At 39.6% G+C, this 21,098-nt stretch overlaps 1 protein-coding gene across 10 annotated transcripts in view; it reads left to right on the top strand.

Moving 5' to 3' along the window:
- The window catches only part of MAST4 (microtubule associated serine/threonine kinase family member 4), an 816,735-nt gene that overhangs the window by 677,611 nt on the left and 118,026 nt on the right, over window positions 1–21,098 (top strand). For all 10 annotated transcript variants that reach the window (XM_072606465.1, XM_072606462.1, XM_072606463.1 and 7 more), the window contains one exon: window positions 4,384–4,472. In XM_072606465.1, the coding sequence (XP_072462566.1) occupies window positions 4,384–4,472 (89 nt within the window). The remainder of the gene's footprint in view (window positions 1–4,383; window positions 4,473–21,098) is intronic.

Below are 21,098 nucleotides of genomic sequence, written 5' to 3'. Positions count from 1 at the left end.
CTGCCTCGGTTTTCTGAACTGTGAAATGGCGATAATAACTGCATCTACATGTAGGGTTATTGTGAGGGTCAGACAAGACAATATCTGTAAGGCACATGGCCTGCCACATGATAGGTGCTTTATGAATTTCCCCCATTTCTCTCTTAAGTGTTTGATAGGATTCTGGAAGTCAGGAAGATCTGAATTTTAATCTTCCTTCACATACTTACTGGGCAGCTAGGTGGAGCAGTGGAAAGAGAGCAGGAAGATCCAGGTTCAGATCTGGCCCCACTTACTAGATATGTGACTCTGGGCAAATCACTTAACCCTCTTTGTCTCAGTTTCCCTATCTGTCAAATGAGAAGGAAATGGCCAACCATTCCAATATTTTTGCTGAGAAACCCCAAATGCAAGTCATGAAGAGTCAGACGTGACTGAAATGACTGAATAACCACAGTGGTAACCACAGCAGACACTAGCTGTGATAGACTGGGCAGTCATTTAACCCTTTTTAACCCTAATCCTCTCCATCCGTAAAGCCGGGTTATGTATAATAGTAGCCACCTCCCACGGCTGTTGTGAGACTGAGACGAGATAGCAAACCTTCATGTGTGATATAAATGTTGGTTATTTTTATGATAGTCTTCCCAAGTTAGAGGGTTTGATTTAATTAAGCTTCTGCAGGACATGTTACTAGCATCACGAAAACTTAAGGCACATTGTTAAAATCTGACAAAGTTGTTTTTAGTTACATGTTGTGGAATTCATACAGAGTAGCAGCTACTTCTTCTTGCATGAATTAGAGTTGAACCATACATCTGTAAAGATAACATATCTTTATGGAGTAGGCAAAAAAAATTTATCTGTAATTTCACTGGCTATCTTTAATTTGTCTGTAATTTCAGTTGAATCTTTCTGGTTATAGTGGTCAGATCTCTTTTTTAAGTCATTCTCTTTTCCCCTTCCCATCTTCAACATATCATTGAAATTGTCATTTTCCTTCCTTTCAACGATGACTGTACTGAAAATGGAAGATGCTTGCTGTGTTATTTTCTTTATTCTGTGGTATTGGCTTCTGTATTTGGCCCTTAGAATATATTCGTTTTCCCAGGTGTACCTTGGAAAATGCAGTTTTTGTTTGCAGTTATTATTGATGTAAGAAAGATCTTTTCTTAATCCGTTGCTGCAACTAAGTCAACATGTCATATCGACAACCCTCCCACCAAATTTGATAATTCTCTTGTGTTAAAATGCTGTCATCAACACAGACTTAACCTTGCATCAAAAGCAGTTCACATTTCTTATTTATCTACATTTCAAATATAAACATTAATAATTAAGGCTGTCAAAATGAAATCTTTATAAATGACAGAATCAGGTGCTAAATGTTAAGGGAGAAACAACGCATTCTTCCTTTGCTATTTTTAATAGCAATTAACCTTCATTGTGAGTAATTTGCTCTTGTATTATTTAGAGTTGCCATGAAGACAAAATATCTAGGATTTTATAAATCTCACGAACATTATCCATTCTTTTCATTAATGTCAGTAAGTTGATATTTGATATTCCTAGCACTGAAATAGACGTTCAGTTTGTATGAACACAAAACACATTTTACAAAATTCTGATTTGTTAAAGAGGATGGCCTCTGATGTAAAGGTGATGAATTCAACTGGTCTGATTCTTGATAGATAAGAATCTGCATCACAAAACTACACTTATAATTAAGCATCAAGGGTCCAGTCTTATTTAACAACCTCATTAGCAACCTTAGGAGTAAACTTGATCTTAATTAAACTCACAAACGATACTAGGAAGTGTTGAAAGCTCTAGTAGGAACAATGAAATTAGATAATGCAGTCTAAAGAGGTTTTTTAAATACGTGTGTGCGCATGTATGTATGATATAGATATGTGTATATAAAGATATATACATGTGCACATGTCTGTGTATGTCTGTATAAATATAAATACATGGAACACATTTCAGTATCATGACAACTTTATCTTAGTGGTGCTGATCAAGTAGCTTCTTGTACATGTATACTTAGGATGTGTACATATAAGATATGCCTACATATACATGCATGTATACATAAGATATGTATACATACATATATGTATACATGTGTGTATGTATATGTGTGTATACACACACATATATATACCACATAGGAAGGGAGAATCAGAAATTTGTCATGATATTGAAATGTGTACTTTATTTAAAGATATATTTCAGAATCTCAGAATGTCAGAGTTAGAACAGATCTCAGAAACTAGCCAGTCTGACCTCACCTGAACAAATGTTCCCTACAGTATACCTGACATGCTCATCTAATCTTTACATAAAGAAGTACAGTTATAGGGCACTCAGAGTCTCCCAAGGTACTCTTGGATATCTCTCAGTGTTAAGAAGTTTTTTCTCATGTCAAAGCTTAAGCTGCCTCTTCACAGCTTCTTTGTCTTGTTCCCATTTCTACCTATAGAGAGGAAGAAAGTAAGGAAGGAAAGAAGCAAGGAAGAGAACAGACATTTATTAAGCACTTACTGTATTCTAGGAATTGTGCTGAGCGCTTTACAAATATTATCTCAAACATCATTTGATTTGATCCTCACAACAACTCTGGAGGTATGGGATAGATATTCTTATCCTTTTTTTTTTTTTACAGTTGAGGAAATTGAGGCAGAGAGAAATTAAGTGCCTTGCCTAGGGTCACGCAGCTATTAAATGTGTTTTGAACTCAGATCTTCCTGCCTCTAGGCCTAGCACTCTTACCTGCTATACCACCTAACTGACTTTGGAGTGTAGCAAGATAAATTTTCCTTTTCCATAGTATAGCCTTTCCAATACTTGAAGACAGCTCCCATGCCCTCTAATCCACTCCCCCTTCTCCAGGCTAATCATTTCCAGTTTTTTTCAACCAACTTTCCAATGATACGTGTTCAGAGTCTTTCATCATCTTGTTTGTCTCCTCCATGTTCTCACTTCAACTAGGTAGCAGGTCTGCAGTATTCAGGATTGCCACTCAGTATCTAAAACACTTCCAAATGTGGAACCAGGTGGTGGCTCAACATAGAGTTCTTAAAAGCAATGATAATGAGCATTTGTGTAATCACAGATCAGTGATGACAGTAGCAAGGACTGCTTTCAGAAGACAGGGGGAATCTATGTCAATCACCTGGGGATGGGGCAGAGTCTGGAAGAACTGCTGTTCACCAGAGGTACCATGAGTGAAATGAGACAGCTCTTCTGCCCTTCCTCACTGTGGGCTCTGTTAACTATACAAATACCTTTTTAACTCTGTGAGCAGGTTTTTTTCTACTTTTATCTACACCTTAACAAGGGACTTGGGATCTAAGTACCAACCTGTCTATGACACAAGCAGATACAAAGAAGTAAATTCTTACCTTAGGGAGTGGTGGGATCTACCTAGAAGCCAACCTGAGTGGGCATTTCTACCTTTGCTCTGTTACCCACGAAACCAGAAGATATATTTATCTAGTTCTTTTACTTGTGTATTGAGGAAATCTGATGATGCCATGGCTTAAAATCAACAGGGGTCATAAGTTTGTTTGTTTTATTTTTTAAATGAGCTCTTTTCTGGTATTTTAATAAGAGTTTAAGCTTACTTTGGTGATACTTGTCAATTACTGCTGAGTGGAAAGTGCTGTGAATTTGAATTCAGTCTACAAGAATATTTTTTTAAAAAAAGATAAGTGACAGAATACACTTATCTTAGGAAACATTGACTGCTCTATTGACAAAAAGGCACAGATGTGAATTTTGTTTCAATAATTAGATTTTTAATTAGTGTATCACCGTAAGATTGAGAAGTCATTGCTCTTCATCGCACGATTTTGTGTTAGAAATTACATGTAAACAAAGATGTTCCCCATCATTTTGTGATTGATTTGAAAACTGAATTTATTATCTGGATAGAATGTGTCACACACTTTAAGAACAAAAAAGATCACCTTTTATTATTGCTCCACTGATGATGAGGAATATTAATGCTATTGCCACTTATTAATCAGTTTTATTTTCTAATAGACAAGATGCAATCTGACTCCACATGTATGATCTATATCAAATTGCTTGCCTTCTCAGGGAGGGAGGAGAGGAAAGAGGGAGAGAATTTGAAACTCAAAATTCTAAAAAAGTATTTTACAAATTTTTGTCTACATGTAATTGAGAAAAAAATTAAATGAGGACAAGATGTCGTCACCCTGCAAATGTCTGTGGCTGTGTGTTGGTTGGCGATCACTTTATTAAATAGCATAGGGAAATAGGTTATGTATCTTCTTTAAATTTGCTGATATGTACTTGAGAATAAATTTTGACTTTAAAGTTGACTACTTTTCCCTTTTCATTCTTTCATTTCATTTCTTTTTTTATTTTTTTCAGTTGCCGAACAAGTAACCGGAAAAGCTTAATAGGAAATGGCCAGTCACCAGCATTGCCTCGTCCACACTCCCCCCTTTCTGCTCATGCAGGTAATTATTCCATATGTTATTTTGTGCCAGTTCTTTTGCTTCCTTTTATTAAAAGATGTCGAGTTGTTTTGAGGACTCAGGTTCATCCATGCCTAGGAGAGGCAATTTCTGTCCAAATCTTAGCCTCCCTATAAATTCTCTGAATGTTTGGAGGTCTAGTGTCTTGGAAAACAACTTTTCCAGTGTGTTTAGTCCCCTCTTAAGTTAATCTCCCTTTGTTTTACCAAATATAAAGTGAATTTAATTGCAGATGAAGCAGTACTGGAGGCTCCTCTTGAAGAGTGCCTTCCACATATTTCTTGAGGTGGTATGCAAAATTCCTTAGAAAATCCTTCTTGCCTGAATCTCTAGACTTGGGAAGCATTTTTGCAGAAGGCTGGAACCTTATTTGATTGGTAGGAATTATAGTAACTTGTGTATTCTAGGAGGTTCTTTCTCATTGGGTATTGGCTGTCAACGTATTTTTTTTTCCCTGTGTATATTCACTAATGATTGAAGCCTCTTTTGAGGGAGGAAGGTAGAGATTTCAGTCATAGCATTTGGGTGGCAGTGTTGGGTTAAAAGATGAGGTAGAGTCAAAATACAGAAAAGATTAGTGGCCAAGGATAATGTGCTTGGTGTTGAAATGGAAATTGGCAGTCAGGGGCAAGTGTATGAAGTGGATTGAATTTGTTGTGTACTTGTGCTTGGAGGGAGAAGCAAACTATTTGTGGTGGAGATTTGCAATTGCATGTATAAATCCCCTTTATTTTTCTTTCCTCTTGAAAATGTTCATCTTCTTTACTGTTTGTTAAATTCAGAATAAAAAAAATTAACACAATGGAAGATGGTATGTTAACCAAGTCCAAAGAGATTAATGTGAGATGAAGATCTGAAGTTCAAGGAGTCACTGAATCCTAGAATTTCAGAGTTGGAAGGGACCACAGCTGCCATCTAGTCAAACCCCTACACAAACAGAATCCCCACTGTTAACATTCCTGATAGGCATGCATCTAGCCTCTCCAGAAGTCCAAGAAGAGGGAATCCATCACCTCTCAAGGCAACTTATTTAGTTCTTGGACAATAAATCATGGGAAAAACCATAGGACATTGAAATAGACAGTCTGCTTTGCTCCCTTTCTGCTGATGCACATGAATATTTTTTAAGCTTCCCTAGAATTTCCTTTATTTAGCAGTCTGCTGCCCTCTGCATCATTCCTTATCATCATTCATAGTAATATAAACTCTACCTCACGCTGGACAATTATCTAGAAAAATGGGTACTGCAGTAGGATTAGAGCAACTTCTTTTTTTTTTCAATCATATAAAACATATTTCCACATTAGTCATGTTGTGAAAGAAGAATCAGAAAAACCATGAGAAAGAAAAAACAAAAACAAAGGACAGAAAATACTGTGCTTTGATCTGCATTCAGACTCCATGCCTGTTTCTCTGGATGTGGATGCATTTTTCATCATGAGTCTTTTGGAATTGTCCTAGATTTCATTGCTGAGAAGAGCCAAGTCTAACAAAGTGGGTCATCATCGCACAGTGTTGCTGTTACTGTATGCAGTGTTCTCCTGTTCTGGGTTAGAGCGACTTCTGAAGTCAGGAAGGCCTGAGTTCAAATTTAACCTCAGACCCGTGACCCTGAACAAGTCATGAACTTTTACATGCCTCAGATTCCTCTTCTGTATAATGGAGAAAATAATCACCTCTCAAGGTTGTTGGAAGGATCAAATGAGATAATGTTTGTAAAGTGCATAGCTTAGTGCCTTACGCATCACAGGCACTTAATAAATGCTTATTCTTTCCCCTTTCCTGAACACCCTGTGAAACTGATGGTGATGCTTGTAATTTTCTCTTTTTCTTCTGTGATTAGGGAAGGTCATTGGGACGGACTTACTGGCAAGAGAATCCTTTGTGAGTCTAGCTTTCTTGTGAGATGGATACAGCTGTTCAGGGGTATTCTAGACTCACAAGCAGCACATCATAGCTGACAGAAGTGGGGCCTTCAGGTGATTGAGACCTGGGTTCAAATCCCATCTCCTCCACATATCAGATTTATGACCACAAGAAAGTCGCTTAATTCCCCAGACCTTTAAGACTACAAGTTGTAGAATTGGATTGATGAGGTAACAGCTGTAAAAGCACATTGCAAACCTCTTCTTTAGTTGTTTTTCAGTCATGTTCAAGTGTTGTGACACAACTTGAGGTCTTCTTGGCAAAGATACTGGAGTGGTTTGCCATTTCCTTCTCCAGCTCGTTTTACAGATGAGGAAGCTGAGGCTTAAGGGTTAAGTGACTTGCCCAGAGTCACACAGCTAGTGAGTATCTGGTGTCACATTTGAACTCTGGTTTTTCTGGCTCCAGGACTGGTGCCCTATCCTGTACGCCACCTAGCTGCCCCTTTGAAAACCTTAAAGTTTTACATAAATGCTAGTGTTTAGACTCTAGGTGTTCCCCACCCTGAAGAAATCACAGGGGCCTAAGTCCTTCTCTTCCTCTTCTTCTCCCTAAAGAAAGTTGAAGAAAGAAGATGAAGACTGGGTGTGATGTGTTCCCTAAGAAAGTCTTGTGGAGACTTAGAAATCACTTAGGCCAAAACCTTCATTTTTCAAATAATGCTAATTCAAATTAACCTGATCTTTTAAGTTCATAGAAGCTTTTTCTTCATAGCAACTCTTAGTTTGGTAGTCCATGTAAGAATCACTACTCCTATTGTACAGATGAGCAAACTGAGGCCTGGAGACATTTATGACTTGCCTATGGTCACACAATAAGGCAGGGAATAGAATTCCGCCCCTCCTCCTATTTTCAGCCTACTGGTGTTTTCATTCCACCATGTGACACCCACCACTGTTATTGTAAATTGTATTTTAACGTTCATTTGGTGGGAAAGAGAATAAATTATATTTACACAGCCTTCAGTTTTTAGTACACGCCTGTGATTTCATTGCTATAGGGAATAAATCCCAGTGAGATAACTCTCCACCAATGCCGATTATCAACTATTGTAGAAGTTGTGGTCTTACCCGAGTTGACGAAGGCATTGAGAGTTTTAATGAATACCCAGAGTCCCACAGCCAGTATTTATCCAAATCAGAATTTGAACTAAAGTCTTCCTGACTCCAAGGTCTGTTCACTATTTACCGTACTTTGTTTCCAACCAGACTTGCCCAGTGATTAAAAAATTTAAGCAAAGAAAATGATTATTTTAGTAGTTTTTGTTTAGATAATTGTGTAGAGCCGGAACTGAACGAACCAAAAGGGATGACTCAAAGTTGAGGCAGAGTGACACGCTGTTATCTGTCCGTATTTGTGCAGCTGAACATGAGCTCATTTTTTCCTACTTCATAATCTTAGGGTTCTTGATCACTCAGTGATATGTCACGGTTCTTAGGTAATCTCTTGCAGGCTTATGTTCCCATCATTAGTCTTTCATCACTGCATCTTTCTTTTATTTTAATTACATTGACAAGTGGGAGAAACGAAGCTGTGACTTCACTAGTACCTTTATTTTGGTGTTTACTCTGTGGCATCCAGAGGCTCAGACAAACCCTTCTCCTCTGCTGTGTTGAACTTCATTGTCCCTGTTTGTCAGAGGAACAGAAGAACTTGTCTTTTTGATCCTGAAAGTTACTTTGTTTTTGCGATAGATTTTATAGTTTTGTTGTCTTTTTGTGTGATGGGAACAAAGAGATGATTATAACCTCACGGACAGGTGGGAAATCTGGGGAAGAGTTCTTGTGGGGAAGATACAGCAATGTTCCAGAAATAAATCTGAAGGAAGGGGAGCCTTCCTTATGAATTTTTTGACAAGTAGAGCAAACTCAAGCATTTAGGCAGTTAATGACGGTTTATCCAAGCTGCTCTCCTTTCCTCCCCTTCTTACTTGTTGATTAACTTGTTATCATCCAGTTTGTTCACCTTTCCTCCAAAGGGCAAAGGAGAATGGTTAAAATGAAAACAAAAGATTCCTCTGGCCACTTGCTCACAGCTCAGATCTGGAATAAGTGTCGCTTGAATGAAACGTTGGGACAAAATTTTTGTTTTATTTGTCAGCCTTTTTTGTCCATATTCTTAGACTATTTTCTGAATAAATTCAGGTTGAAGAGAGAATGAATTTTCCTTGTTTTGAGAAGAAGTAGCAGAATATCATTATTGCTTTAGCTTAGGTCAGATGTCAACACATTCTCATAGTAGCTGAAATCAAGAACTTCAAAATATAATGTGTGTGCGTACCTGGTTAAGGTGCAGACAGAAATACATACTTACGTGCATGTTTGAAAAGTATGTCTCTCAGTCAGAATAGTAAAAGGGGATGATGTACTATAATGTTTTTGTTTTTGTTTTTAAACAAGGAAGCCGTGTAGTAAGCTAGCTACAAACTAGAAATTAGGTGGGTTGAGGAAAATGTATTCATCTTTTCCCAACTGGGCAAAAATTCCTTAAGGAACTTACTGCCTCATATATTACTTTTACATTATCTTAAAAGAAATGCCAAAGCCAAATGAAATGGTTATGAGGGAGAAAATGAAATAAAAAATACGAAGATAAATTTTCCTTTGGGAATTTCCTTCAGAGCTAGTTTATGAACCACACAATCAATTAGCATGCATTTGTTAAGCATCTATAAAACATGCCATAAAAAATCCAACCTTTGTATGGGATAGTCACATGGTGCTTTTGTACCTCAAAAGTATTTATCCATCCTGGTCTTGGATCTGGATGACTTTTTGCTGTTAACAAATTTCAGATTTACCCTTTGAGATTGAAGATTTGTGATCATTAAGTATATCCCTATAAAGGGGCCACATGGAGGCCACATTCCTAAAGAGTTGTTCTTTAGTCATTTCAGTCATACCCAGCTCTTCCTGACTCCATTTGGAGTTTTCTTGGCAAAAATACTGGAATGGGTTGCCATATCCTTCTCCAGTTCCTTTGACAGATGAGGAAACTGCAGCAAAGGGGGTTAAGTGACTTGTCCAGGGGCACACAGCTAGTAAGTGTCAGATTTGAACTCGGGTATATGAGTCTTCCTGATGCTAGGCCTGGCACGTTATACACTGTACCACCTATCTGCCACTTAAAGAGTAGAAACAGAAATATTTTGAGGAATGGCAAAATCATTGGAATTTATTTGTATATCTTTGCGAAATGACTTATGAAAGGCAACACTCATTTGAATGTGAACTCTAGTGTACCTGTTTTATCTTATAGCTATTGCTTTTATGTCTTGTCTTCTGGACTAGATGTTAAGCTCCTAAGTATTTGTTTAATGGAATTGGATGATGATGATGGTGGTGGTGGTGGTGGTGATGATGGTGGTGGTGATGGTGGTGGTGGTGATGGTGATGGTGATGATGGTGGTGGTGGTGATGATGATGATGGTGGTGGTGGTGATGGTGGTGGTGATGATGATGGTGGTGGTGATGGTGGTGGTGGTGATGGTGATGGTGATGATGGTGGTGGTAGTGATGATGATGATGGTGGTGGTGGTGGTGATGATGATGATGGTGATGATGGTGGTGGTGGTGGTGATGATGATGATGGTGATGATGATGATGGTGGTGGTGGTGATGATGGTCATGATGGTCATGATAATGATGATGGTGGTAATGGTGGTGGTGGTGGTGGTAATGATGGTGATGATGATGATGATAGCTAGCATTTATATAGTATTTCAAGGTTTGCCGAGTACTTTACAGATTTTCTCATTTGACCCTCAGAACAACCCTGGGCGGTAGGTGCTGTCCCTATTTTATTGATGAAGAAACTGAGGCACAGAAGGGAAGTCATTTGCCCAGTTAGCAGTGTTGTAATTTGCCACACAGCTAGTCAGTATCTTAGGCCAAATTTGAACTCAGTTCTTCCTGAGGCAAATCCTACCCCCTACCAACATGCCACCCAGGGGAGAAAGGTGAATCAATATAAGAAGCAGCAAATCTAAATATTCAAAATGATGAATTGTACTTAAAATGATGAACATGAGTTTTATTCTCCATATTTTGGAAATCCCTTCATTTTTGGAAGTATTAAATTTTGGACCAATAAAACATTGGTTTAACTTAAGTTGTAGTATAGTCTGTGTCAGAACTAACTATAACATATCAATACCTCATTTATCAGGAGGTAACTTCCCTCATGTTCAAGCTATCTGGAATATAGTGAAGAATAAAGAAATACTAATATTTTTTTTTAAAGACAGGTACAAAAAAGGGTGGGGGGCAGCTAGAAGGCACAGTGGATGGAACACTGGTCCTTGGAGTCAGGAGGACCTGAGTTCAAGTAGGGCTGTGAGACCCTAGATAAGTCACGTAACCCTGATTGCCTGGGGGGATGGGGGGTGGGAGGAGAGAAGACAGGGTTTATGCACTTTATTTAGGACTGTCCCTGATACCCTCAGTTAGACTATCCACTTAACACTACCAGGAATTAGGTGGCAATGAGGACAAAAAATTAATTGGATCATTAAGGGTTAGACAGGTAATATAGAAAGAGGTCTGTGGCAGGGGGAGCTAGCATGCTGGGTGAGAAGAAACAAGCTAGAGATAGAAGTCAGATCAAATAAGATAAATTCTTTTCTTTGTTAAATTTTATTTTTCATTTTTAACACAGTTTATAACAGATAAAACAATTCCAGCTTTTGGTCAGGTGATACTTCTTTTTAAAGCATTTATGATATGGACCACAAAAGGATTTTTTTAAAACATTAACCAAATAACAATTAACCAAATTAACATAAATAATATTTCTGTTGCTAATTTCACAACTTGATCTAATTGTCCCCACAGCATTACTAAGAATTAAATGACCCTAACTTATTGTTGGTCTAAGGTCCTAAGCCTAATAGCTTAATTTTAGACTTAACCTCAGATGTTCCCCTACCAATAACCTATAATTGAATAGACCTGGTATTAAAACTTACAAGCTTTTTGACTATAGGAAATTGCCACCAATAGTAAGGACATTGCAGGGATACAATATCTCCCCAACTTCATGTCAGTTCCAGGCAGGATTAGATTGTTCACTTACATTCAGTCAAGCTTAAAGTCTGCCAGGTGTCAGTGGGGAAATTGAGTCAGGAGAATCCTACTTCAGCCCACGTTGAACAGCTGCTCTCCCACCCTTCCCATGAGATCACCTTTAGCATTTCATAGCAGCATCTCACAGGTTTACTGGCATCATAGATTGGAGGCTCAGAGCGCCTTTCTTGCTATCCATACCTGGAGTTAGACTCAGAAGAACGGTCACTCAATAGTCCCATAGCATCTAAAAATGGCAAGTTCCAATAACCAGGTTTCAAATATAATATTATAATTTCACTTTGGCTAAGGAACATTTTTTGAGGCAAGTCTTAAGTGGCTTACATGCCTTTCTATACATGTTCTAGTTCCTGATTAAATAGCAATCATAAAATCAGATTTACCATTAACACCTTGACTTTTCCACCAATGCCACATTTTACCTGAGGTTACCTTCCTCTAGGAAATTTAGACTCAGATTCTTTCCCCCAAACTAAAGATGTCATTGATTTATTCTCAGTAATTAATTCAGTCAATTGTTTTGATACTAATTTCTTTTACCTCACTTTGTAACATGTCCAATTTTTCTCCCCATCACTCCCCTCTTCCTGCTTCCTAATACCTTGCATTCTGATTACTCCTTCCCTCAATGTACCCTTCCTTCTATCACACCCCACCCTTCCCTTATCCCCATCTTCTCTTTTTTCTTGTAGGGCAAGATAAATTTCTGTACCCCATTCCCTGTATTTCTTATTTCCCGATTATATGCAATAAAAATTCTCAACATTCATTGCTAATACTTTGAATTCCATCTTCTCTCCCTGCCCTCCTCCCTCCCCAGCCCCACTGAGAAGGCAAGCAATTCAATATAGAGTAAATATGTGTTGTTTTGCAAAAGACTTCCATAATAATCATGTTGTGCAATACTAGTTATATTGCCCTCTGTCCTACTCTATACACCCTTATTTTTTCCTCCACAATTGACCTTGTCCCTTCTCGAAAGTGTTTATTTCTAGTGACTCCCTTCTGCCATTTGCCCTCCCTTCTAACATTCCCCTCACCCTACTTGTTATCTCCTCTCCTACTTTCCTGTGATGTGATATAAATTTTCATATCAAATTTAGTGAGCATGTTATTCCTTCCTTCAGCTACATATGGAGAGAGTAGCTTCATTTTTCCCCTCTCCCCTTCTCCCTTTTCTCCTCGATTGAACAAGATTTTTCTTATCCCTTTTATGAGTTATAGCCTGCCCCGTTCCATTTCTCCCTTTCTCTTCCTAGTATTTTCCTCTCACCCCTTAATTTTTATTTTATTTATTTTGTGTGTGTGTGGATATCATCTCTTCTGATTCAACACAGCCTGTACTCTCTATCTATATGTGTGTGTGTATGTACAATCTCTCCATCTACCCAAATACTGAGAAAAGATTCAAGAGTTATAAATATTTTCTTTCCATGTAGTAATGTAAACAGTTCAACTTTAGAGAGTCTTTTATGATTTTTCTTTCCTGTTTACCTTTTCATGCTTCTCTTGATTCTTATCTTAGGAAGTCAAATTTTCTATAGAGATCTGGTCTTTTCCTCAATATGGATGATTGAAAGTCCTCTATATCATTGAATGACCATTTATTCCATTGAAGTATTATACTCAGATTTGCTAGGTAGATGATTCTTGGTTTCAATCCCAGTTCCCTTGACCTCTGAAATACCCATTCCAAGCCCTTCGATCCCTTAATGTTGAAGCTGCCAGATCCTCTGTTATCCTGGTTATATTTCCACAATACTCAAATTGTTTCTTTCTAGCTGCTTGCAGTATTTTCTCCTTGATCTGGGAACTCTGAAATTTGGCCACAATATTTCTAGGAGTTTCTCAGTTTGAGTCTCTTTCAGGAGGTGATTGGTGGATTCTTTCAATATTTATTTTGCCCTCTGGTTCTACAATGTCAGGACAGTTTTCCTTGAAAATTTCATGGAAGATAATGTCTAGGCTCTTTTTTTGATCATGGCTTTCAGGTAGTCCCATAATTTTTAAATTGTTTCTCCTGGATCTATTTTCCAGGTCAGTTGTTTTTCCAGTGAGATGTTTTACATTATCTTCTATTTTTTCAAATTTTTGGTTATGTTTACTAACTGCTTGGTTTAACTCATAGTCATTCATTTCTCTGAACTCAATTCTCTCTTTCAACAAATTATTTTGTTCAGTGAGTTTTTGAACCTTCTCCTCCATTTGGCTAATTCTGCTTTTTAAAGCCTCCTTCTCCTCATTGGCTTTTTGGACCTCTTTTTCCAATTGAGTTAGCCTCTTTTTAAAGCTGTTTTTTTTTTTTTTCTCAGCATTTTTTTTGATTCTCCTTTAGTAACCTGCTAACTGATTTTTTAAGGTCTTCTATTGCCTGAGCCCAGTTTAAGTTCCCTTTGGAGACCCTGGAGGCAGAGGCCTTGACTTCCTCTGACAATATATCTTGTTCCTCCTCATCTGAAAGGATGGGGGGAGACACCTATTCCCCAAGAAAGTAGCCTTCTATGATCTTATTTTTTTCCCGTTTTTGGGTATTTTCCCAGTCAGTTACTTGACTTCTGAGTTTCCTCTCCACAATCACCTTGCCTCCAGTTCTGCTAAGCCAGCACTGGGGGGCTGAGATTCAGATGAGCTGCTCCAATCTCTCAGGGGTTTTAGGTGGGGGACAGGGCTACTATTCATTGTGAGATTAAGATCAGCTGTTCAGGTTGGGGCAGGGTCGGGCAGGGCTGCCACACAGGGCTCAGTTCCCTCAGGGGGTTTACAATGAGACCTTCCACAATGGATGTGGGCTACTGCCTGCTTTGTGAGCCCCATCTACTGCTGCCCCTGCTCCTGCCACCTGAGGAGGCCTGAGTTATGGGAACATCTCACTCCCCTCTCAGCCAGCCAAAAAGACCCTCTCACTGACCTTTAGCACCTGTGGGTTGAGGGATCTGCACTGCCACTGAAGCCTGCTTGGATCTGCTCCTCTCCATGCCACATGGCCAAGGCTGGGCTGGGTTCTGCTCTGGTCCATGGGACAGACCTTTCCCATCACTCTTTTAGGTCACTCTGTGATAGAAATGTCCTCCACTCCATTGTTCTGTGGCTTCTGCTGCTCTAGAATTTGTTGAGAGTTCTTTACAGGTATTTTATGGGCTGTGGGGTAAGAGTTAGTGTATGTTAGTCTTTCTACTCCGCCATCTTGGCTCCGCCCCCACCAAGATAAAATTTAATAGGAAAAAATGTAAAGGCCTGCATTTGTTCTAGACAATAGTTCATATGAAAAAGATTGGGGGAAGAGGGGTTCAGTGAATCTCAAGCTGTGCATAAATCAATACTGCAACATGGCAGCCATAAACACCAATCAAACGGAAAGAAAACCTAATGAAATTTTCATCTGTATTAAGAGAGGAATAAAGTTAGAATGTGGACGATCATCCCTTCGTGTCTTCTGTGGTCAGACACTATTTGAAGGGTTGGGTTGAGTGCTGGAGTTACATCTTAGACAGGATCAGGACCAGTGGAGGCCACCAGTCAGGTCGGATGCTGTGCACTATGAGGAGCTGCTGAAAGAACTGAGATGTCTAGCCTAGAGAAGAAATGGAAGAAAAAAGAGACACGTTTTTGCAGTGTTGTTTTAGTACAGAAGACGCTTAAATTTCTTCTGCTTTGCCTTGGAGAGCAGGAGTGGGAGCAATGGGTGGAAGTTTGCTGATGGATGGATAGATGGATGGATAGAAATGACAAACAGCCTTTTGCTTAATGTAAGGAAAACATGTTCTAATGTTTAGAGTTGCCCCAAAATGGAATGCCTAAGGAAAGGGTGAGTTTCCCATCCTAGAAGATCTCTAAGCAGAGTCTGAATGATTCTTGAACTACTCTTAGTCAAGTGCAAGCTACTCTAAATGTCCCTAAAGGGCCTTTCCAACACTGTCTCTGATTCCATGGTTCCCACTGTGGTCAGAAGTAAAAGTCAAGGCATGAGTGGAATGTTAGGAGAATTTGGCAATAGGTAGAAGTCTGGTAAGATATCTAGGGTCGGTCAGGCCATTGTGTGACATGGAGTCCAAGGACAGAACCCAGAGATAGGGTCTGGCAACTAGCACTTGGCCAGTGTGGATGGCAGTCAGCATGAGAGATGCCACTGAAATTTGGAGAGGCTGTAGTCCAGGGGTGGGTAAGTCCTTTTTAGATTTGTTCTGTAAAATTTGGATTCAGTCAAAGGGTGCACTTGGGTTACATGTGGTCTCAAGGCTACAGGCTCGCCCCCTCTGCAGTCTAATCCTTAGAGGATCCTGTCAGGGACAAGTTACTGATAGTATGATAGACAAAGTCGGGGGTAGGATGTAGAAAGCAACAGTTGGACATTTTCAGCGATTGCCAGTATACAAAGTGAAGGCTGGTTTTAAAATAATAGAAGTCTAGTTATTAGAATCCAAATGTATGGTTGGAGCAGAAGTAGCAACAAGATGGACTATTGCTTAGCCATGAATCTGGGGCTCTTTTCTTCTCTCTTGTAAATAGTCTGAGTTGTTCCTATGGGGCAGATGAAGCCTGTAGGTGGAGAATCAGTACCCTCTACTGTGGGACCTTGGAGGGATGTGGTGCTAAGGATCCAGGCCGATTATTAGAATCCTCTTCCTTTAGGCAAGGCTCCAATACCTTCGTTATTTGGTTTTTCACCTGTTAAACCTGCAACGGCCAATTGAAAAGGGTGAGAATGAGAGGCTGGAAGCAGACCCATGGAGGCCTGTGAGATGTGGACAATGACCATCTCTGTAGTAAGGAAGGAAACAGGAAAAAAAAAAAAGCTCCAAAAAAAGTAGATATAAAAATTCAAAAAGTGTAATAGTCTGAGGCCATTTATTTTCAGGTTAAGTAAATAGTTATCTGGAAAATTCACTTATGGTCAATACTTGGTTCTCTAGTAGTGCTATAAATAGATTAAAGGTGGCTTAAGAGAAAATCATGGGTAGAGATCCATAGTGTGTTATTAAGGGAAACTAGGATGTTAAGGGGATCCACGGCAGAATACTGGGCTTATTGTCTTCCTCTGAACAACAAAACTTTGTGTGCTTTTAAACAGGGAAGAGGTTTGTAGCAGATGCTGCCTCCTGCCACTGTTGCTGTCAGGAGCTGTGGAGAGGCTGAGGAGCATCAGCCCTCCCAGACTGCCTCGCTATCTCTCCTTCCTTGTAGCCAGTATGCAGATCAGTATAGACTTTGTTACTGAATTCTGTGGCTGGAATGCTGTGTATCCTCATACCTACCTCCAGACTTTCTTGACTTCCTTTAAATTCCAGCTGAAATCCCACTTTCCCCAGGAAGCCTTTTCTTGACTCACCTCCCTCCCCCCAACCCCTTTAATTCTAGTGCCTTCCCGCTGTTGATTATTGCCAATTTATCCTGCCTGTAACTTGTTTCTCCATAGCTATTTGCCTGTCATCTCCCTGACAAGACTGTGAGGTCCTTGAGAAAAGGGACTGTCTTTTGGCTTTCTTTGTATCCCTGGCGCTTAGCATGGTATCTGGCACATAGTGGGCACTTATTAAGATAAAGTTATTAAGATAAATGCTAGCTTACTGAGGGAATGATTAATTGAAAGAAATCTGGAAGTACACAGTAAAAGTTATCAAAAATTGAAATCATAGCTTATAGTGCCACCTTGGGACTTACTCGGTCTGGGTGATTCACCATTCATGTATCATAGGGAAGTGAAATCTGAAAAGCAGTATTGTAGAATGAATTTTTGTCAATTCAGCAAATACTAAATTCATACTTGGTACAAAGCCTCAAAGTAGGCATTTAAAGTACAAAGACCCAAGTAAACAGAACTTCTTACCCCCAAGGATTTTGCATTGGTTAGGGGCTGGGGAGGGCACAGTACAGAAACAGATAAATGAACAAATGATAATTTGAGGAGAGAGAACACTGATAACTAGGGGAATCTAGAGAAGTTTCTTTGGACATCCTAATTTCCTTTAATGAAGGCACCTCAACTGAGCTTTAAGGAAAACTATGGGTTCTCAGAGGCAGTATATTCTCATCATGGAGAACAGTCTGGGCAAAGGGTGGGGAACCCGACGGATTGAGGCTACGTGACCCTCTAGGTCTTCAAGTGCAGCCCTTTGACTGAATACAGACTTCATAGAACAAATCCCCTTCATAAAAGGATTTGTTCTGTAAAACTGGGACTCACTCAGAAGGCTGCATCCAAGGACCATGTGGCCTCCAGGCTGTAGGTTCCCCATCCCTTGCCGGGACAAAGGCAGGAGAGGTAGAATGTCAGAATTTGTAAACAGTACCCTAAGTCTGACTCAGATTCCAGATCCCACCTTTTACTTTTTATCTTGAGGTGGAGGATTTCCAGTTCAAGGATAATTAAACTCCCCTGTTCCTCTCCATGTAATTCTCCGCACTGAGGGGATTTCCTTTCAGCACTATGTCAGACTCTGGGTGGGGGCATTGTTTTGGCAGTGAACAAGCTTACAAGTACCATGAATTATCTTAAATATTTTTTCAATTTTGCCAGTCTGCCTCACAGTCTCTCCAGAGTATCCATGTCCAGTCTAAGGAGTTTGAGGAAGAAAATCCAAGTCCTTTCATGAATAGCTAAGCAACAAAACAGCTGCTTTGCTAAGCTTGTCAGGGAGTGTTTTTCTTTCCAGATATTTCCTGTAGGATTGAATTTGAATGTGGTGCCTAAGGCTGATGAAGCTGTGTTGCCTGTAAATACCAGGATAATGTTGAGGGTAGTTTTAGACAGGAAAAATGTGTGAGTCTTGGTAGCCAGCTAATTAAATTATCCCTTATATTATATATTTTAATGAGAAAAAGTAGTGTTGGAGAATGTTGCCCACATAATAGATGTCTTTTTTCCAAAGATCTTAGGGTGCTTCACTAACTAAAATTCTGTAGTCTTGATAGAGGGCTGACCACTTCGTTAATACTTATCACATGAGTCTTTCATGAAAAAGTTGAATAACAACAGTAGTTATCTCATGTACCTTCATCACGAGAATCTAAGTTCAAACCCTGAATCAACTATCTGTACAGGGCCTGGCATATAGTAGGCCCTTGGTAAATGGTGATTGGTTGATTGGTCTTGGGCAAATCACATCCTCTCTCGGACTCTCAGTTTCATCAAATGTAAAAGGAGATTAGACTAGATGGCATCGGAAGTCCCTTCTGTCTCCAGTTCTTTGGTACGCTGATTCTCTGACATGACTGTAAGATGGATCCAAGATAAATACTGCTCTTTTTGGTGACTATAGGAAGCAAGAGAAGTTAATTTACATATTTAGGATATTACTGTAAATAAATCATTAACCTAAAATCTAAATCTAACCTTCTGCTTTCCTCTTAAAAATCATCCTTTCCCCTACAATAATACTTAAATTTTATTTCATAGGGAGCCCATATGTGGTCATCCTTTCTCTCCAAATCATAGGTTGACCATGATGTAATCTGATTTTATAAGCTCAATTTAAAACTGGAAAAAAAAAGACATATTATTTCTAGAATCATGAATGAAAACCTCCAGTTTTGCTTCCTTTTTCCCTGTCATTAGCTGAATAGCTTAACCACATAATTATTCCTCTGTTTATTGGGTTTAGCAGGCCTTGCAGGAAAAGAATCATGTGACAGGCAGTGTGGTACAGTAGAAGCAGAATGAGGTTTGAAGTCAAGGGAGATGAGTTCACTCCCCACCTCGAGTCAGACCGTGGGCAGTGTGACCTTGGGTAGGTCATTTAACCTCTCTGAAAATTAGTTTTGCTCTCTGTAAAATAAAGATAGTTCCTGTCATCCCTGTCTCACTAGATTATTTTGAGGATCGGATGATTTAGAATGCCCCTAGGCACTATTATTCTTAATATGGGATCTCATTTTGACCTCAGAGCATGCATGGTAACTTCTGAGGGGCCACTGAGCAGATTGGCTGGTCTGAACCTACTTCCCATACTGTAACTAAATTCTGCTCTCCATATGTTTCATAACCCTTATGTGTTTCATAACCATTTGCTCAGAACTAAGGATAAACTTCAATTTTCCCATTCTCTTTTTTACTTCCTGAAAATTCTGTGTCTATAATGGTTGTACTCAGGGTACACCATGTAACAATGCATATGCTACATAATGGTGGCATACCTTTGTTCTGGGCTGTTAAAACCACATTATCAGAGGGTATGCTGTGTTCAGGGGTCCCTGTGCACTTCCTAATAATGAAAGAGATGTCAGGGAAATGTCACCCTCTGTAAAAGAATCAGCATGAGATATATGAAATTAGCTTGTTGGTGGGAATAAGGTGACGGTCTAGTCCAGCCAGGGAGAGAGACTGACCAAGAATTCTCCCCTATATCTCATTGATTAGCTTGTCTCTGGAGGTGCCGTCAGGGAGGTAATGCTCTTGAATATTACCCCTGAATAGGAAGCTGCAGCTTACTCAACTGTAGTAAATGTGTTCAAGGTAATGTCATAACGAATGGGGCTAGGGAGGATCTTTTGCATGAAAGCTTCCATGTAGGACCCCACATAAGGAGGAGATTTATTGTAACATTAAAAATGGTTCCCTTTTCACTGGAGAAGAGATTAGTGCCCCAGATTCTATGGGAACCTGGATATCCATAGCCAAGATCACCCAGCCACCTTTGTTCTAATGCCCTCCTTCATACTTGTCCATCGTTGCTTTAAAATCATGGCACATTTACCTTCCTGTCTAAGGAAAAGAATCAGCAGATTCCTGTGTAAATAGCTGGTGATTTTGTTGCACTGTTGCTTCACCAGTTGGGAGAGTACACTACTATTTATTAGAGCCAGCTTCATGTGAAGTCAGTTTTCTTCAAAAGTTATGAAGCCTTTGCTTTGTGTAAGGTCCTGTGCTAGGTATTAGAGATACAAAGACAGAACTAAAAAGTCCTTGAACTTAAGGAACTTATTTACCGTGAGGATTCTTTACATACGGAGGTAAGTAGATAGGAATTATATACAAAGGAGTCCCTAGAACTGGGGAATTGGGCTTGAGAATGAGAATGGGGAGGGATCAGAGACCTCTGGTGAGGAAGGCACATAAAAGGCAGAAGTGAAGAGGGAGCACATTCTAGACATCAGGGAACATCTGTGCAAATGCACAGGTGGGATATGGGATGTCATGGACAGCAAACACCAACTAGCCCACTTAGTCTGGAAGAAAGATTATGTGGAGGCTAGTGGCCATATGGCTTAGGACTGGAAAGGCTGCGGGGCAGGAGGGGGGCATCCTGATGCTAGAGGACTTTAAACATCAGCCTGGGAATTTTGTATTTTTTCTTAGTAGCCGTAGGGAGCCACTGAAGATTTTGAGAAGGGGCATAAATAATGTGATTAGACCCATGTTTGGGAATATAACTTGATGGCTATGGGGAGGATGAATCAGAGAAGGGAAAAACCAGAAGCAGGGAGAACAAGCAACTAGGAGGCTTTTGTGTTATGGAGATAAGAGGAGACAGGGCAGAACAAATAGACAGAGATGGATATGAGAGATATGATGGTCAGATCCTTAAGATTCCTCTTCATCTCCACCCCTCCTTCCTTCACTGCATTTCCCCCTTTCTCACTCCCCTGTTCTTTCCCCCTTTCT

This window comes from Notamacropus eugenii, chromosome 4 (assembly GCF_028372415.1).
Source record: "Notamacropus eugenii isolate mMacEug1 chromosome 4, mMacEug1.pri_v2, whole genome shotgun sequence".
In the NCBI taxonomy this organism is placed as follows: Eukaryota; Metazoa; Chordata; class Mammalia; order Diprotodontia; family Macropodidae; genus Notamacropus; species Notamacropus eugenii.
Note: the sequence above shows the minus strand (reverse complement) of the source record. Positions and strands in the feature narration are given on the sequence as shown.